The following is a 20,351-nucleotide window of genomic DNA, read 5'->3' on the forward strand; positions in this document are numbered from 1 at the left end:
TTTAACCAAGCCAAGTGTAAGGTCCTACACCTGGGTCGGGGCAATCCCAGGCACAGCTACAGGTTGGGTGGAGAAGAGATTCAGAGCAGCCCTGCAGAAAAGGACTTGGGGGTGTTGGTTGACGAGAAGCTTAACATGAGCCGGCAGTGTGCGCTTGCAGCCCAGAAAGCCAACCGTATCCTGGGCTGCATCAAAAGAAGCGTGACCAGCAGGTCGAAGGAGGTGATCCTGCCCCTCTGCTCTCGTGAGACCTCACTTGGAGTACTGCGTACAGTTCTGGTGTCCTCAACATAAAAAGGACATGGAGCTGTTGGAGCGAGTCCAGAGGAGGGCCATGAGGATGATAAGAGGGCTGGAGCACCTCCCGTATGAAGACAGGCTGAGAAAGTTGGGGCTGTTTAGCCTGGAGAAGAGAAGGCTGCATGGAGACCTCATAGCAGCCTTCCAGTATCTGAAGGGGGTCTACAAGGATGCTGGGGAGGGACTCTTCCTTAGGGACTGTAGTGGTAGGACAAGGGGTAATGGGTTCAAACTTAAACAGGGGAAGTTTAGGTTAGATATAAGGAAGAAGTTCTTTACAGTGAGGGTGGTGAAGCACTGGAATGGGTTGCCCAGGGAGGTTGTGGATGCTCCATCCCTGGCAGTGTTCAAGGCCAGGTTGGTCAGAGCCTTGAACCACGTGGTTTAGGGCAAGGTGTCCCTGCCCATGGCAGGGGGGTTGGAACTAGATGATCTTAAGGTCCTTTCCAACCCTTACGATTCTATGATTCTATGATTCTACGATTATTAAAGCAGGAATGATTTTATTTTTCTATCTCATGACAAAAGAGAGAACAATCCCCACAATTAATATCAATAAAGGAATCATAATGCCATTTCATTTTTTAACCTAATGTCAGAGTTGAATCTCCTAAAAGTAACTGACAGAGGGATCTGAATTTCAGCTTTTGTATAATCTATCATCAAGCCAGCATCCTTCTTTCTTCTGTTTTCATGTTTTTCTGGAATAAATGGTTTAGATTATATTCTCCATTATAATGCCCAAATTCATTAAGATAACCTAAAAAATAATGTTTAAGGTTTTTCAAAAGAAAAGACAACAAAAAGTTGTCTCCAGAAAACCAGCAACTAGAATAACATAATCTTTTTATTATTCAATTACATGTTGATGCCAGAAATAGAAATGCCTTTTATTTTCTACACTGACACAGAAAAATTTATCATAAGCCCCTCTCATTTTTCTGACAAGTGAAGTAGGATCAACAAGAAATTATTTGTGATTGGGGGGGCAGTGGTAAAATTAATGGTGTTGCTGATTAGTCATCGAATGTATCTCAATGTCAGCAGTTTCCAAATAAAAAATATATAAATTGTAACTAAAAAAAATAAATAATTCTGAATTCAGGGAGGACCTTTGAGGATCCATGTTCTTATAGGCCAGATGTCCTCATTTTTCACTACAGTCCAGGTGCCAAATGCTGGTGACTTCATTTCCAAGCATCCCTAAAGGGGCAGCAGCAATTTGAAACAAAAATACTTCAAGGCCAGGCTGGATGTGGTCTGGGCAACCTGATCTTGTCGACCTCACTTGGAGACCTCACTTGGAGTACTGCGTACAGTTCTGGTGCCCTCAACATAAAAAGGACATGGAGCTGTTGGAGCAAGTCCAGAGGAGAGCCACGAGGGTAATAAGCGGGCTGGAGCACCTCCCGTATGAAGACAGGCTGAGAAAGTTGGGGCTGTTCAGCCTGGAGAAGAGAAGGCTGAGTGGAGACCTCATAGCAGCCTTCCAGCATCTGAAAGGGGCCTATAAGGATGCTGGGGAGGGACTCTTCCTTAGGGACTGTAGTGGTAGGACAAGGGGTAATGGGTTCAAACTTAAACAGGGGAAGTTTAGATTAGATATAAGGAAGAAGTTCTTTACTGTGAGCATGGTGAGGCACTGGAATGGGTTGCCCAGGGAGGTTGTGGATGCTCCGTCCCTGGCGGTGTTCAAGGCTAGGTTGGACAGAGCCTTGGACCACACGGTTTAGGGCGAGGTGTCCCTGCCCATGGCAGGAGGGTTGGAACTAGATGATCTTAAGGTCCTTTCCAACCCTTACGATTCTATGATTCTATGATCTACTTGAAGATGTCCTTGCTCATTTCATCAGGGTTGGACTAGATCACTTTTGAAGGTTTCTTCCAACCCAAACCACTCTACGATTCAATTCTATGACTCCATTCTACTTCAGATTTCAGGCATTTGGATTTAACAATTTATTTCATTTTTATTTCTTTACAAAAGATTCAGCCTACAAAAACCTTTATCCACCAATTACCTCTTAAGTTGACTCAGTGTTTTGGTATCTAATAACTTCTGGTTAGCTTGCTGTGAAATGCTATTGTGCTAAGATTTTATGAGTTCATGGGAAGACTGAATAGTCATAATTCTGGGTCACGCACTTCCAAACTTGCAGGCTGTGAAGAAGCACATATTTACAATTGTTTTTTCTCTGCGCATCTGTTGCTGATCCTTGTTGGCAATAGCATATTAGGCAAAGCAGTAAAAGCCATAATGGGCTGTTGCTACATTTCAAGTTGCTAAGGCAAATCTTTTGCATAGGTGGCAAGTGGTGCCTTTGACAGCAGTTTACATTCTGCTTCATTATAAAGTGATGACTAGCTCAAATAGAAGAAAACTAAAAGAAATTCATTAGATCTCCTTATATCAACATTTATCTTTTTTTGTTGTTTAAGAACAGATTCAGGATTGTACTCTTGTTTCAGAATATTTAAGAATCAAAAAAAGAAAATTCCTTTCCCCAGCCTAAGAGCTGTGCTAAAGCTAAACATTTATTTGACGATAGATGCTTATTATAATCACTTTCTAACAACTTGCTCAGCAATTAAAATCAATCATGCTGTTTAATTCCTCTTAATTTGGATACTTTAGATATGTCTTTCATATGAAACTCTTCCTTCCAAACTTGATTAACTGGTTTTAATAATCTCCATTACTCTTGAATCCTTCAACACACATAATTGTACTATTTTCTTCTCCCACATCTATTTTTATTTCAGTGGTCTCAAGATGTACTGTACATATTCTCCTCTCCTCTGTGGGTTTTTAATCCATCTCTCTTCACATTCTAGCCAGGTACTCTGGACTGCCAAAATTGTATAAATGCCAGTTAAACCACTTTACGTTCATGAATGAGAACAATCTCAGTCTATTTGCACAGCTCCTGTTATTTTAGATATGATGCTAAAATGCCACTGAAATTCTGAACGAGTCCATGCAACTTTTATCATATGCTTTGGCAGTGCATAACTTAGTAATTGCCATTCCTCTTTTTCCATTGAACCTCATGAATCTCATAACACTAAATTCCAGCTACTTCATCATGGCACTCAGTTGTGCCTTTAAAACTGAAGCTTGCATTTCATGTGTGACCAGTGTAGACACACAACTGGGTAAAACAGTGGAAGGGCTGAAGACCCCTCTGACACATCCTCTCCTTCACTCTGCAGTAGAGAGTAGGCTTGCTCCTGCAAGTCCTGCCCACTACCAATCTTAATCTGACACGAATTTAGGAATATGGGGATTCTGATCTCAGTTTTTGACAAAAGCATGAGCCTGCACTGTGTGACAGGCTAGCTTCAGAACGATTTCCAGTTTCAGAATCAAGGGCCATATCTTCATGACATGACATGATTTGGGGGGAAAAAGAAAGGCTTAAACCAAAAAGGAAACAGCTGAAGCATATGAAATGTAAACTGTTAAGTAAGCTTTCACTTCAATAATACCCTCATTTTCTTTTTCTGACCTTTTCCCATCCAGGCTTGATAATCTAGGCAGCAAAGGTTATAAGATTTATCTGAGATATGATATAATAGCTGTTAAAACCTTCAACTACTTCCTTCAGAAAAATGCACAGAACAGGAGAAAGAATTGCAAAGATTTTTTTAAAAACATTTCTATCTTCTGTCTCCAGGGCTTATTGCTACTTGCAGCTTGAAACACAGATACAGCAAACAGTCTCAGCAAACTCTTCAGGTTCTGATACGCTCACACCAGCATTATGTACCTTATGATATTGCTTTCCCATATCAGGTCCAAAATTGCAGTCATCACCAGCTATGGTACATGACTTTTAAATAGCAGGCAAAACCAGACAGAAATGATGAAGAATATCAAAACAGATAAAATCCATTTATCTTTAACTAATTTGAATAATACAGACTTTCCCTGATCTGTGCCAGGTACACTGCACTGATGAATTCACCAATATATTTATTTATTACTATACTGGGGGGGCAGAGGGAGAGAAGAAAAGAGAATAAATGTACAGGATCAGGTGTTACTTGGTATTTACAGAGAAAAGCGATGATGCCTGCTCAGGTCATTATTGCTTCTAAAATGCCACAGTATTCTGGGATCATGGCAACAAAAGTTGAGCAACACAGGATTTAGATGATCCTAGATTCAGAATCAGAAGGCTGGAGGAGATTTTAAGAGGTTATCCAATTTATCTCCATATCTCTAAGGAAAAATCAGCTTTTGCTGCATCGTTTCTCAGTGTCTTGCCTTGCCTGTTCTTAAACGTGCTCCTTCAGGCAGACACTGGACCACCAAACTATTTTTGTCCCTTACTGTCCCTGCCATTAGAAAACTTTCTCTCATACTTAATCAGAATATATTTTAAATGTTTGCTATGTGTCCTAGCCATTATGGAAGCAGATAGCAGATACTTTTCTTCCCCTTAGCAACAGCCTATTTAGACTTTGTATCTTCTCTTAACAGTTTCTTTTTTCAAGATTAAACAAATCTAATTTGTTGACTCCTTTTTTTGTAACCTGAATTTCCTAGATTCTTGATTGATCTCATAATACTTCTGGGAATACTCTATGAGTATGACAGTTTTCCTGAAAATGCTAAAATTGGGCTCAGGCTATTCACCAAGATAATTTTGAATTGCTCATCCTGTTTTTTGCATGTTACTAGACCCTTCTAATCTGGTTTCCCTGCACAGTGGTTAGGCTCACTGACTCCAGTCCACATACCCAAGGGCTGACATTTTCATTTCCCTTCACAGTATCCCCAAACACAATCACTTCTGATGCTGCTCATCTCATTAGATCTCTTTGCTAGTTGATTCATTGATCCATTTCAAATGTCATTTCCCAGCACTGTCTGTGGGCCAGATCAGGAGCCTTCCTTGCTCAAACAACCTCCTTGTTTCTGAATTTGCAGAATTTGTTTATTTGAGTGTGTTTCTGCGGCTGAGTTTGACTTTCCATAGCCAAGAGAAATTTCCATGCACTGTACACCCAATATGCGTGCTCCTCTCCCACTTGCTTGTTTCACACGTGCCTTACTTTCATAGCAGGCACGCAGATGTTCCTAAGCACAAAAGTGCTCGTATTTCCCTAGATTAACAGTTCTGTAATAATAATGATACTAAAAAATCCCTGATCTCAGTCAAAATGCAAGACTGATTTTTTTCCCCTTTTAGTTATGAAAGAACAAATATAAACAAACAAAATTGAACAAGGGACATTTTGACTGAGTAACAAGGTGAAATGAAGGGGAAGAAGAGGACATATGTGAGCATCTTCATACAGCTACTGAAGCAGGAGAATATGTACCACAATATCTTTAGTGTACAAGTAGAGGTATTGAGATCTAGGAACTAATCTGCAAATCTCAGCTCCAGTTGACAACCTAGAGGAACTCAGTATGTCCTGTTCTCCTGGTTTTAATCAGCACTTTGTACTTCTAAATATTATCTACATGCCACTTCTTTCAGGAAGTTAACACTAGGATGTACTGAGCCAAAATATAAAAAATATAATTATCGATGTACATATGAAACCAAACTATTTTAGTAAGGAAATTTATAAGTTAAATTAATATCAAAGTGGTCTTCCTCATAAGATACAGTGCTTTTGTCACGAATTATTTCTTTAGGTTGATCCAAAAATAAATAAATTGCATTAATTAAATGTTTTATTACTTTTAAAAAACACTATGGTCTAGAATTTAGTAGAATGTTTCATTTCTGTATAAGGACTTTAGTGTCTAATCAATCAAAATCAAAGAGTATAGTATTATAGTATAATAGTAAGCATTATATAGTAAGACAGTAATAGTATAATGATATAATAACTAAAATAGTACCATTAGGAAATAGTACCTTAGAAAATCTGGAATTACAAGATGCTTATTTCAAATTGTTACTGAAACATTCGGTATGAGTAGTATAACTCATTTGGGGAAGGGCAGCAAAGTAAAAGCCAGAAGGTAAAACTGAGATTAAATCTCAAATATAGACATCTCATGTCACCTTGAGAAGACTGATGAAAAGTTCGAACAGAGGTTCCCAATGAGGCGACCAAGGGAGTCAACCACTCATTGGGCCGTGGTACTGCCAAAGCATTGGTCTACCCAAGAAGATAAAGAAAAGCGGGCCTGTAGCTGTTCACTGAGAGTATCTATTAAGATTCCTTAGGTATCGCTAATCAATAAATTACAGCTCCTACATAACCTTTTTAGAGATACCTAAAGATGCAGGCTGCCACTGTGCCTTCTACTTGGTAAGCTGTCTCCCACTTCCTTAACTCACCTCACAACCTTTAGCCATCTTCTTTGATATGACCTTTGATACAACCTAATAATAAACACTGTCTTAATAGCATGATCTTTATAAAAACATAATTGCAATGAACTTTTTAATGTTTTGGTCTCTGTCATCACAAGGTCTTCCTGTCAGGGAAATACTTGTTTTGGTGATGAGAGCAGTAAAGCAAAAACAGCTCTCTGAAAATCCTCCTGACATCCCAAATGTTAGTGTTTTGTAAGCTGTGAAATATATTGATTCCAGAAATACACATCCAGGAGCATACCAGTTTATTATTATCGCTTCTTTGCCATTGATGCTGAATGATGTCTCCCAAGTCACTGCATACATAAAACAATACATGTGTTTTACCTTTAAGATGTTTTATCTTTGTGTTTTAACTTTTAGCTCTCTTCTGGGAAACCATATATATTAAGAGGTTGCTTCATTCTTTAGAGTAGAGAAAGTTTTAAGCAAATAATAGCTTTTGTCTGTTATCATACAATCTGTATCAAAAGGAGCATTTTATATAGATCAAACTCAAACAAAAATCCATGCTCTTTTTCTCCAACAGTATTTTGTAAATGCCAATCCAAGCTTCTTTTCTAGTATATGTGTAAGTGTGTGCTGTAAATTTGACAGAAGAATATCTGAAAAACAGTAGATTTCTTTTTTTTCCTTGAAAGAAGGATTTTTTTTTTTTTTACTGTTTACAGGTGAAGCTTGAGAGAAGAAAATCCGTGCCAATCTGTTTTCTGAACTACTTTGACACCTTGATACCTGGGGAAACAATGCACTTGGCTCGAGTTGGAAGCTACTCTAGAGAAACAAACATGAAATACAAAATAAAAGACAAAAGTGAGTCAGAAAGGTACCTTCTTACAACATCATCTCCGTTCCAACATGGGAGTCCATCGGCAGCTGCCAACTCATTACCACACAGCTGGTCAGCCAGGCCGCCGTAAAAGGCTCTGTAGAGCCAGAGCTGGCTGATAAATTCCCTACACAGGGGAACACAGGAAATAATTGACAGTCAATAACGTTAAGCTGTTGTGCATTTCTACAGAAGAAAATAAAGAATGTGCTTATTATACTACTCTCCATTGGTTCCAATGATTTTTTTTTTTTAAATCAATTTGTCACTTTCCTGTTAGATTAACTTGATTCTCTCAGATCACTTCAGTAGTTTTACAAAGTTGATACTCTAATACATGAAAATAAAAGAAAAAACTTTACTCATGCTCTGGAACAGGAGTTATTTTCCTCCAACCTGAAATTTTCTTGCATAGCTGTGATACAGTTTGCAATACTACACTTGTAGCACAAATATAGAAAAAATGTTCCAAAAAAAAAAGCATAGCAAATTAAAAAAATAATAATTACATGGAATAAGTAATCTGGTTTTCAATAGTGCTACCAACTAGTCCCCTACACAGCATTACAAATACTACAAAGAGTATTTGTTCGAGTGATGGAGCAAGTAAAGATTTAGGTAAGACAGGTTTAAGACGTAGGTGTTAAATATTTAGTGTCTGAAAAACTACATCAGTTTTATCATGTGCTGTTGGTAGGTTATAAATTACATACTGCTATTTTAAACAATTGTCAAGATGCTCAGAGTTAATGATAAGTATTTGTACTTAATACAAAATAATAACTTTTTAGTTAATATGTTTTTAACTGGATTGTGATATTTATGTTTATAAAATGTTTACTTATGTATTGAAAATCTCTTCCTGGGAGACCCATTCCTCCTGTGAATAATTAAAATATTTATTCATTCTGGTTTAGAACATCACACTATACTGAGTTATCTATGACCTGCAGGAACAAAGAAAGGCACCAGCAAATGCTGTACTCACGACTCTGTAAGGCAGCAAGCTTCACTCTATGTTAACTTCTTTTATGTTGTCTGGAGTTGTGAAAAAAATGCTAGAAATTCTCTATACATTTCCCTGTATTTAGTCAACACAGACTTAAAATGGCATAAGGAATTAAATTATTAACTATTGCTTACACCAAATTAAAACAGATAAAACATGAGTGATTATATACAGTCTGTCATTTAAAAAGCCACAAATTCTTTCATGTAATTATACGGCAAATATTTTACACAAACCAAAGTGATTTAGATTTACTATGCATTTTAAATGTGATATGAGTGCCCTACTAGGTCTAAAACTGAGGTTTGGAAAATCTCAGGTAGGGTCAAATTCGACTATGCATCATATAATTGCCTATGCGCAATATATTTAAAATATGCATGTATGATTCATCCACACTCTCCCAGACATGAATAGTCATATCTTGTATTTCTCCATCCCCAAAACTGCATCCACTGTGTACAGCGTTTTTGCAATTTTTCTCCATTTCCCATTGAATGAGACTGATTTTGATTTTATCTATGGTTGGGTTTACATTCTGGCTGAAAACTAGTGTTTAGAGAGTCCCCTCATAGTAAATAGTTGGAATTTCTTCTTCTGTACATCCATGTACAACACAGAAACTGAAATAAATAGAGCTGCCATAATATCTTGTGACAAACTGCATTCTAATGGAAAGGTCATTCAGTTTATTAGTAAACACATCCTGAGGCAAAGCTAAAGTTAATACAGAAGCAATAACTGATTTCATCCCCCGCTGATGTCTGACCAAAGTAGTTAGAAGGGCAGATGGTATGAATGTCAATTTTCACATCATCATCTTCTAGACCAGATAGCATGTAATTATAGGCAGCTGAGCACAAATGTGCAATTACAGTCAGTGAAAGCTGGAAGCTGCAGATATTTCTTATCTGTTTATTTGGAAATGTTAATTTTTTTACAATTTTATTCTCTGTGCTAAAAGCTGTATGCGATGTTAAGTTCTGGAGCAAAAAGCATTATATACTTTTAAGTTTGTTACTATGGAAGTTTCTCCTTAGATTTTTTGAAATTCATCTGGCAATTTTTTGTGTCAAAAGCTCACAGAGATTTCCTTTACTTCTTGTACCACATAGCACTAGAAAATATCAGCTTAGGTGTGATGGTAAAAATAATTTAGGAGAAGTTCAGGCAGAGGCAGTCTGCCATGTTCTTTAAAATGCAAAATTTCATCCAGGGATGCATTTGAAAAATATTAGGAAATGAGAGAACTCACATATTTAATGGAATTTTCACTCATTTCCCCTCGGATAACTGCCATCGATCAAGTCTACACGGTTTGAGAGAACCCTGTTCTTTTCTGCTAAAGCCTGTGAAAGTTGCTGAGAGCAACCCGCTGCCAGAAGTACATGGAAGGTAAATAAAGTGGAGTTACAGTACTTCTTTAAAAGTAGGCTGCAAACATTTGCTGTAGTTGCTCTTCCATGTGAGGAATTGTTACAGTTGCCATGGGAATACAAAGTGAAATATAAAGCAATTGTGACTAATAAGGAAGGAGGTGATCCTGGAGGCAGCAAATGAAGATGATATCAACTATGAAGCTGCTAAACTGAAATCTGTGTCAGTGGATCTCAAACTTTCTCCCCTTTCCCCCTTTTTGGTGTAGCTCCCGCTGCACGCCGCAAAGTGTTTCCAGCATCTCAGGCAGGTGGAAGTCATGGGAAAACAACACTGCATTGTGCTGCCTACTGCCCTTCATGCCCCTTAAGGTCTTCTCTGCAATATCCCTGAGGTCAACCCAGACAATACTTTGAAACATGGAACAGTCCTGGATGAAGTGAGATTTTAAAGTATGGTTACATGTTTGCAGAATGCTAGCAATCATCAAACATCAAGAACTTCCTTAGCTATGTAACACAAAGAAAATGTGCCTGTATAATGCATATTGCCTGATGAACTTCTGTGCTGGCTAAAGCAAACTTCTGGTTTGCATCTCTTTCCATTTCACAATGCTCTCTGAAGCCTGTGGGTTTTGTTTTTGTTTTGTTTTTATTTTTATCTCCACTATTTGGAACTTGAAGGACCTTGCACTAACAAGGATGGTCTGCCTTTGAAGCTCACAGACATTTTTTTTATTCCAGACACCAGGAGTGAGCAATTATTCCCTGCAATTCTCACACTTTAATTTCCTTCTTCAATGCAAAGTGAAATAAAAGGAAAAAGAGGACAAAGAAAACCTCTCTGTATTTTAGCAAACACTGTGATCGAAATGAAATTTCTGATTTTAACTTTGTACCTTATTTGCATAATAGGGCTTTTAGTCTCAACTGTAATATTATTCTTACTCCTTACAGTGCTATTACTATTACAGTCATTAGAGACTTGATTAATTTGTCTAAAGATAGATTGGCTTTTGAGATGCCCTCAACTATCCAGGATATCTGCAGAACGTTGAAATATACAATACAATTTACAGGCCACCTGTGTCCTTCTTGGCAGTGGAATATCAGCTGGGATACCTGAGGGTATTCTCAAGTGGCACTGGGTGGCACTGGATGCTTGTAGTTGTGTGGGCAGCTGACCTGAGTCCTTCTCTCCATAGACTATCACAATAGCTTAAACACTTAACTCAAATGCAGTCTGGCAAATTTTACTCTGTAATGCTGAGCCAGGTATGAATAAAATCTCCGAGTCTTTGCAGTCACCTCAATTCACCATATACTGGCAAAAGTCTGAGAAAAAAAAAATCAGCTGGACTTGCTTGAACAAGGATTTCAAGATTTAGCCCCAAACACTTACTTGTCTCATTTTTTATAGTAGAAGGGTATGTAAGAACAGTCACTCTTTTCTTTTTTTCTGTCTGATCAATTTGAACAGTCTTCCAATGAAAGTCACAATCACTTTTTGACAGCTTTGATCATGCCTGCCAATGTGCAAGTTAAGTGTAATTTGAAAATGTATACATCAATATAGAGCTAACGTTCATATTCTACCAATGTTATCCACTCTTGAAAATACTTCAAGTCACACCAAATGACTTGTCATATGTCCTTTATTTCAGAAAACAAAATCTAGTCATGAAATTACTCTTTCTAAAATGTAACAGCACACTGTGTTGCTGAAATGCTTCATTCTTTGCAATCTTTATTCTCTAGTAATGCATGCCATTGCATTGAATATAATCTATTCTGTTGTAAAATTAATGGCTTACTTTATTCTTTCTTTCTGGCTGTAAAACTAATGTCTTACTTTCTTCTGTTGGCAAGGGCTTCTTCACTGTCTCTTGAGAACATTTTCAACCCTTGATTATCTTTATTTTGGTCTAAGGAGCAACCTGGAGACTGCATAGGCTTCCTTACAGGAGGACCACATACCTTGTTCACCTAAAAGGGAAAAAAGACACAAGAAGAAGGAAATAACACATGTAAACAAAAAATATTATGTATTAATTCAGTTTAAGTCCATTTAAATAAGAAATAAAGTTCTGTGGTCATTAAGCTAAGAAAAGTTTCATTAATTATCATATTTCTCAACACCATATTCAGTAAACACATAATTAGTCATTTTATAGTAGAAAAATAACCAAAAAAAGGATAGATTGGCTTTTGAGATGCCCTCAACTACCCAGGATATCTGCAGAACGTTGAAATATACAATACAATTTACAGGCCATCTGTATCCTTCTTGGCAGTGGAATATCAGCTGGGATACCCGAGGGTATTCTTCTTTTGAAGGAATACCAGGTGTATAATCAAGTCACCACATATATTTTGATTGTGGCTTTTTTTCTTCCTGTAAAGAAAGTGTATTGGTATGCAGACAGTAACAGTAACCTCAGATAACTTGATGTGTTCTGAACAGTGGCAAATTTCCATTTTCTCTGTAATATACCCCAATCGCATTTTTAATATGCATTGAACTTTGTGATTTCTTTCAGGGTTGATGAATTATTATGGTACAGTTACCCAGAGCATATAGTGAACAGTTAGCATGGTGGAAACTTGCATTACAATGTTGCAAGATGTAAATTTAATGATCCAAGATGTAAGCAAGTTTAATGATTCGGACCATAGACGTTGAAAATATCAAGGGATTTTATACATCTGGCTTTCTGATCTAGATGTCAATAGGCACAAATTCAAATGAACTCCCATTTTCTTCTTTGTAAAATGTGATACTGAGCATTTTGTACAATATAAGTTATCAATTCATGTTCATGGCTCATTTTTCTCCCTAGTCACTGAATAAAAATAATTAGGCCTATACATATTTATCAAATAAGAGATACTTCATGCTGGGGATCACCTCTGACAAGATATTAAGCCGACTGAACTACACATATTTTGTGTTAGCTAGCACACATGCACTATTGAAAACTAATACTGTATGTGATTTATGAAAACTTGGGTTTCAATAGGTAGTCAAATTTTTTAAAAAAGGGAGAGATCACTGTTGGCTCTAATACAGCGTTCCAATTTTTGAAACACAAACACAATCAAAATGAGAAAGAGGAAAGGGTGCATATGGTATACAACAAGGATTATTGTTTCCTGTTGCATTTTACATTCCCAAATGTAAGAACAGAGAAAGAAAATAAATCTCATTCTTCAAGTTGCTATCACACATGTTAAAGAGAAAAATGCAGGTCTTAACAACCACCTTTCCAATTAAGAACTGCAGTAGTGTTGGTTAAGAAATACATTTAAAATTTAAAATAAAATTAACATATCTGATTTTGATGAGCTTCCTTGCTGTTATGCATGGTGTAAGTGGTAATAATTGAAGACTCGCTGAATGTACTTGCTTAGGCCAGTCAAAAGAAGAAAGAATCATCATTATTATACATATGAATAAGCATTCAACTTATGAATTTCAAGTGAGTGTAAAGGTCAAAGTGAATATTCCTTTTTGACTGCAATTCACATGTTTTAATTTAGGCGTCCAAGCTATGGTTTGAATCCCCTTCAAATGAGGTGCGTGACTTTACCTGCAAAATAATTGTCCTTGGACATATGGCTTGTGTCCTTTAAGGGACTTACTTGGATACACTTTAGTATCCACCTCACCATCTCTTATCGGAGGCAGTGGCTCCTTGGACAGCATGTTACTATACTTGTTCTTGTCCTCAAATTCAGTTTCAAAGCTCCCTCACACCTTTTCCAGCATTTCCCCATCAGCTCTTCTTCAGAGCACATGCTCTCCATCAGCTTAACTGGACTTCTATCCCCCACCCCGTAAGTCTCTGCACTCTTTCTAGGTTTCATCCATCCCCATGGGTGGAGGAGTTTGCTCCTTCAGTGCTGCATTTACCCAGCCTCTGCAGCAGCCTATCCCATCAGCCACTCTACATCAGTACAATGCACATCTAACAGAAACAGAAAAATGCTTTTGTCCTTGTACTTGTCTCTCTTTGCTCATATTCCCTTATGCTCACTGATGTGACAGGGGGAGCATTATGCTTATGATCAATTTTTATGACAAAGTAACCGAGGTTTGGATTGCCTCGGTTCCAGGCTTGCTATAGGCTCTTCAGCAACATTTTATCTTACCAAGAATAAAAACAAGGGTTTAAAGGACCGTGAGAGCCAGATCCAGATGTTTGGGAAGGATGCTCTCTCTCATAACAGGCATGGGCTAGATGTGTAGGTTGTTGTAGGTCTTAGGTGCCTTACATATCTGAAAGAGGCACCTTAGCTGCCCAAGCACTCTCAGAGACTGACTGCAGGGTGGTAGCCTGTGAGGGGAGGAGAAACATGGTAAAGATGATTCACTGGCTAATATAGACCCTAAGCAGATAAGTAACAGTCCTTTGGGTCAAAAAAAATTGGCTCCAGTTACAGTAAACCGAAAAAAACCATTTGCATTCACCTCCACTAGGAAAGCACTCCTGCTAGGATAGGGAGATCCACTGCTATCTATATTTCTTGAATTTACAATAATATCTCATTATAGTTTACTCTGACTAAAATGAACAAATAAAGAAAATATTTTTTGCATAGTGACTTCGGATATGAATGATATTTGGTTTATATCTATTAAAGAGTTGCTTCAAAATACTAATGACCATCATCTCTGTTTATCCTATTTGAGTGAATGTCTCAAGAAATGCATTGTGCAATACCAAGAAATTTGCATTCACTGATACATTTAAAAATAAATCTTAGTTTCAAACTTAAAATCTTTCTTAAAAATTAATCTTGGGTAAACCTCATATATATATAAATACCACAAAAATCCTGTCATTATCTGAAATGTCTTTTTAAGAAGTGGGTTGGGTTTTTATCCAAAAGCCTTTTTTTGAAAATTTTGAAAACAGCATTAGTTAAATGATAAGTGTTTCTACAGCACCATGTACGGCTCTACCATTCCCACAAAGAAGTGCATGACAGTAATCATACTGCCGAGAACTCAGTTCTGTTAACGACACCACAGCTCTCACGGCTGAAAGTCAGCTCACCAATCTTTAACAAAGTCACTTACTTCTTCAGACATAGTTTCTGCACAATGAGCTACTTCAGCATGTACAATGATGATGTCATTATCTCTGTTACCTTTCTCATATCTCTGACATTTAAACCCCTGTGACCACTAACTGACAGACTGGCTTTGTGTGGTGTTGGCTGTTCATTTTGTGTTTGGTACATCACCCAGTTGAACCCAATCTGTCTTTTTTTAACTGTTCACTAGTAGCTGTCAAGATGATTAAACCATTAACTGTATATGCATGCCAAACATACTATTGCCTCTCTCACTGGCTCAGTCTTCATTGCAACCTGGTTTCCTCAGTAAATTTGTGCACATGGAAAGGTTATGTGCTTTCACCTTGCCTTCAGGTGCCTGTTCTGTCTGTGGGCCAAATAATTTAAAACCAAAATGTCAGTATCTCATTTCCCAGTACAGGGCTGATAATAGCCTGGAAAATAAATAAATACACTTTCTATAATAATGTCTGAGGTTTCTTGGTTTGGTTTGGGGGTTTTTGTTTATTTGGTTGGTTTGGTTTCGTTTGGGTTGGAGGTTTTTTTAATGTATTCTTTCCATCTCCAGGAATGAGTACATGCTGTAAAAATGTAATGTGTCTTAGTTGTATTTCCTATGGTTTCTGAAGGGCTACAACTATATCCATTATCTACATTGTTTTTTAATTTTTAGTCTTTTGGCTGCAAAATTAACCTTCCAAGTAAAAATTCATTCAGTGCTATTACAGACAGTCTTGAGAAACACAGACTGGAATCACAACTTTGAGAGAAGGGGAATGCTCTCACTACACTAATGATCTAAAAAATGACCATTTTTGCAGCAATATCTGATCAGAATGTATTCTTCCTACCTTTACTGAAAGGGTATTCCCACCAAATGTTTCCACAAACCGACCATTTTTCTTGGCTTTGAACACAAAATCCTAAGAGAGTGTATAAAACTATTCTCAAAGGGGACTGAAAATATCTTGAAAAAAGTGAGACTGAAAAATCACCAAAAATATTATTCAGGAGAGAATTACAGATCACAATGAATTTCAGAAAGACAACTGCTATAAAATTTTAAAACAGACAAGCCTCAGCAATTTACTAGGGGGTTTTCCATTTTATTGTTTGTTTGGGTTTTTTTTTCTTTTGGTCAAATGTTTTTAAATACTGCACAATATTTAAGGGCACAAAAAGAAACCTCAGAAAATTATAAAACTCCTGATTTTCACAGTTCAGACAAACCTATTGTCATTATACTCAGCATGCTGTTATTATGCACAATTTGTATGCCACAGTATGATGACTGGGTTAATTAAAAGCTCTTGTAATAACCATGCAGTTAAATCGCAATTAGTGCCACACATGAACTTCATGGCAGTTTGATTTTGCTGGGTGCAATGCTGCAGAATGTCTAGTTATGGTTACTTACAGTTTGCAAAACTGGAGCATCGTTAACCTTTGCATTTACACAGGACTGGCCAATGTGAGCATCATATTGATAACAGTGGGATACTGCCCTCTAAGTTCACATGCTCAATAAGAGAAATCAGTCACATTCTTTGGGTTTGGTTTTTTTTCCACTGTAGAAATGGTTCTTTCTGACCTCAGCATTTCTAGTGAAATGATTTTACATCAAATGACTCCAGCAAACTGAATGCACAGTCCTGTGGCACACTTTGAACTAGATATGCCATGTCTTGGTGATTAGCTACACCATAATCTTTAAATGCTGCCACTGTGCCAGAAATAAGCCTCAGGAATCCTGAGACTCTCTGCTCCACTTTGGGTCATCGGCTGTTGTGGAATACACTGAGATGATGAGCATCTTCTGGTCTTGCAGCGTGTCTGTAGTCTGTTTCACTAGTTCTTACTGCTATGCATGCAGTAACAGGAACACTTCTCTGGATATAAAACATCTTGGGCTTAGACTTAGCTCTAACTGGGAATCAGAATCAGGACCCTGAATTTTCCTTTCTTTTACGTTTAACTGTTTCCATGCTTGTTTTTGGTAAATTCAGCAAGCACTCTAAGTTTTTGATACATATATATCCAGATAAATGGGGTATGTGTCAAGTATTAACTAGATTGACACAATTTCTCAGACCTGTAAGTCATCAGTGTGGCAGCAGTCTACACAAGCATTTAAAACTGCTTTTATTTAATGCATGTTTTAGCTAGTGATTAGCCTGGTGGCTTTCAGTTCTAGCTATAAGATCATAATTTGCCACCACCCTTTACAGTTAAATCCCCTCACACACTCATGAGCAAATGGACAGCTAAAGTCAAATAACTCTGAAACAAAGCCAGAATGAGATGTGAGGGACAGACAGGTGGAAAATACATTTTTTAAAACACAAATGTGATTAAATTAACTTCATTTTGCTTTCTAGGAATATACAAGTGAATATTCTCTTCAAGAGATGATGAGTCACAAGCATTTCCAGTAATGGATTAATAATCAAACTACTTCAAATATTAATCTAGAAAAACAGTGCATTAAATATTTATTAAGTCCCCTTGATTCAGATTTAACCTTGCAAGTGTATGTGTAAAACATTCAGGTAGATGGCTGTGTGTCAGAAGAGAAAAAGAAGACCAACACAGACATTCTTTTTTTGCACCTCATTCCACCAGCCAGCCTTTCCAAGCAGCACAGGAGAGGATGGTTTCTCCCTGACCAGGCAACACAGGGGTTTGGCACTTGCTGATCATCTAAGCAGGTGAAAGTGAAGATTTCTTTAAGTAAGATTAGCTTCTCCTTTTAACTTGTAATAACCTCAGCTGAGCTCCTGCTGCAGGAGTCAATATATCACACACTAAACACTTGTTTCACTGGTTTGTCTTCTTCTACTTGCACCACAAGAGGGAGCACCAGCACATCAGTATTTCCAAGCACTTTAGCAGCCTCTTACCGGTTGCTGCCTGTAACAGTTGCTTATTCAGTATCAAACTTCTGTCGCAAAGAAAAATGTATTTTGGTACGTGAGAGCGCGCACATGTGCATGGAAGATTAAAGTATTCCCTTGTGAGGCAAAATGTAAGTTCTTCAAAATAAGGAGAGCCAGCATTTAGTAAAACAGGCCAGTTTTCCTTCAGAACAGGAAAAAGACATCGGTAAGATTATTTTAGGAAAAAGCGTGGTGGAGTACCACCAGTGTTTACAACACTGGGGAAATCATGCAGGAATTGTCTATTATTTCCTCTGCTTTCTTTGTAAATTTTGCTTTCTTCATGTGTGACTCACTGTCTCTTTTTCTCCACTGTAGCCTCAGGACTCTTGGCAATATGTCTTAGGCATCCAGAACACTAAGCAAGGAGTGGAGTTACAGCAGCAACTGAGTATCATACACAGGTTTACTCCATTTACAGAATTTGCAAGAGAAGTCCAAGACAAGCTCAAAGGGACAAACATTGTGAACAATAGCCTAGGGAATAAAAGCTGTTACTTAGAATAATGCTTGCACTAATTATTAAATTATTTGCAATCACCCGCAAGACAAATCTTAAACGGACTTGCCAAATAATGCTAATTTCAAAGCAATTTTATTCAAAACTGAAATTAACAGTTCAGGTGATACATGAAGATGTGCACTTATAGTTTTTCAAGTGAGACAGAGTTTTAAGTAATTTCAAGCTCAAGAAGTGACAAATCCAATTAAAGCAACCTTGTTAAATGTAATAGATTGCCCCACACCCAACCAGACGCTACTGAGCAAAGATAAATGCAAACTGTGGATATACGAAAAGCAGACCCACCAGCAAGGCAGTGGTAGCCTTGCCAGAAAAACCCAACGTTATATGTTGAAAAAAGAAATAAAAAAGAGGAAATAATTTTCTGTGATATATAAACAAAAGTACAACTTGGAGATACTGAACTAATTACTCCACTGTGTTTGTCACTAACATGGCATCAGCGCCATCGCCCTACATCTTTTGTGGGAAATCTACAGACGAGATGGAGGACCAAGAAAGTGACAAAAATGCTAGCAGTTTGCAAACCAGGGTTTTTTTTTAATCAAGTGATTTTTTTCATACAGTTTTGCAAAAGACTGCTGTCCAAGCTGTTGGATTCTGGGAGCCACAATCCACACTTTCATGTGACTGGGATTCCCATCTTTCTTCTCCCACTCCGTCTACCAAAACTAGAGCTCCAGCCCAAGTTCTCCTATCTTGTCAGTTTTTAATTATCTCTGATTTCCTTTATAATTTTGCATGTTCTGATAGTAAAATAAAATCTAATAGCCTATTAAATATGAGTTAATACACTTTTAATTTGTGTCTTCTGCACTTTAATTACTAAAATCTTAAATGGTTTTATTTCTGCTGCTCCTTTCATGAGGGACTAACACACAGCAAGTCTGGCAGTAAAAATAGCTTCTCCTTCTGAATGGGGGTGGGAGGGAAGGAAATGATTTTTTTTTTTTTTTTTTTTTTTTTTAAAATGGCTTAATGTCAGGGGAAATCCTAATGTTCTCAGCCAAGTTACCCTGCAGCCAGAATACAGCACTGCCAGTTCAAACTCTTCAAAGGCAGTTCAACAAAAACCGCTTCTTGTGAGAGGCTGCCAGCTCCCCCGATCCCACGTCTGCTTCAGTAGATGCCAAGGTGTTTCATTTACGTTCAGTGAAAACACTCTGTGGTTCTCCTCTGAAAAGCAATTATATAAAACCCGCAGTAGCCCTTTCCAAAGATCGGCTGCCTCTGTGTAGTTAGACTGATTTATCTGTGCTCTCTAGTGGTTAAAATACACTTTATTGCTCCTTACTTCTGTGTGCCCTGTAAGTACAGCTCTGATCTACAGGGCTAACATTATGCCTTCTTGTCTGATACAGGCAGAACTGTTTATTAAATCTAAGTATAAATCTACCCAGGGTCACTGGTGTAAACCAGAAGAAATTCAGTAGGAATGTGATTGTCACTGAAAGCAGAAATGGGGCTCTGTAACCTTTATCAGGCATGTTATTCACTTAAAACAAAAAAAAATTACAACTTATAATACATAAAGAATTTGTGAAAGCAAAACAAGTTGGCTATGTCAGCATATCTGCATGACATGTTTACACCTATGGCAGGCTGCAATTCATGTTCCAAAATTGTGACAAGGAGAGCAGTTTTGTAAGATCTGCAACAAAAGTATGTAAGTCAATAAAATCATGCACACTCACAGTAACAGTTATAATGCACTATTTCATTTAGCATAAGATACTGTCAACAACTCTTCAGATAATTGGAAGGTCACCTTTTCACAATAATAAAGAAACAAAAACCATCTGGAAAAAAAAAAAAAAAAAAAAGATGAGGGAAAGAAATCCTATATCTAGTTATCCAGCATTTCAGAGAACCTAACCTAGGTGTTTTCCCCCCATTCCAAACTACATTTTACGAGATTAGTGGTTTTGCTTGCTGTATCTGTATCTTAA

The 20,351-nt window shown here is 37.5% G+C and overlaps 1 protein-coding gene across 1 annotated transcript in view; it reads right to left on the reverse strand.

Moving 5' to 3' along the window:
- GPC5 (glypican 5) overlaps positions 1-20,351 on the reverse strand; it is a 588,911-nt gene that overhangs the window by 444,801 nt on the left and 123,759 nt on the right. The window contains exons 5-6 of the mRNA XM_030477566.1: positions 11,714-11,847; positions 7,478-7,603 (exon numbers count right to left, since the gene is read on the reverse strand). Of these exons, the coding sequence (XP_030333426.1) occupies positions 7,478-7,603; positions 11,714-11,847 (260 nt within the window). The remainder of the gene's footprint in view (positions 1-7,477; positions 7,604-11,713; positions 11,848-20,351) is intronic.

This window comes from Strigops habroptila, chromosome 2, assembly GCF_004027225.2.
Source record: "Strigops habroptila isolate Jane chromosome 2, bStrHab1.2.pri, whole genome shotgun sequence".
Lineage (NCBI taxonomy): Eukaryota > Metazoa > Chordata > Aves > Psittaciformes > Psittacidae > Strigops > Strigops habroptila.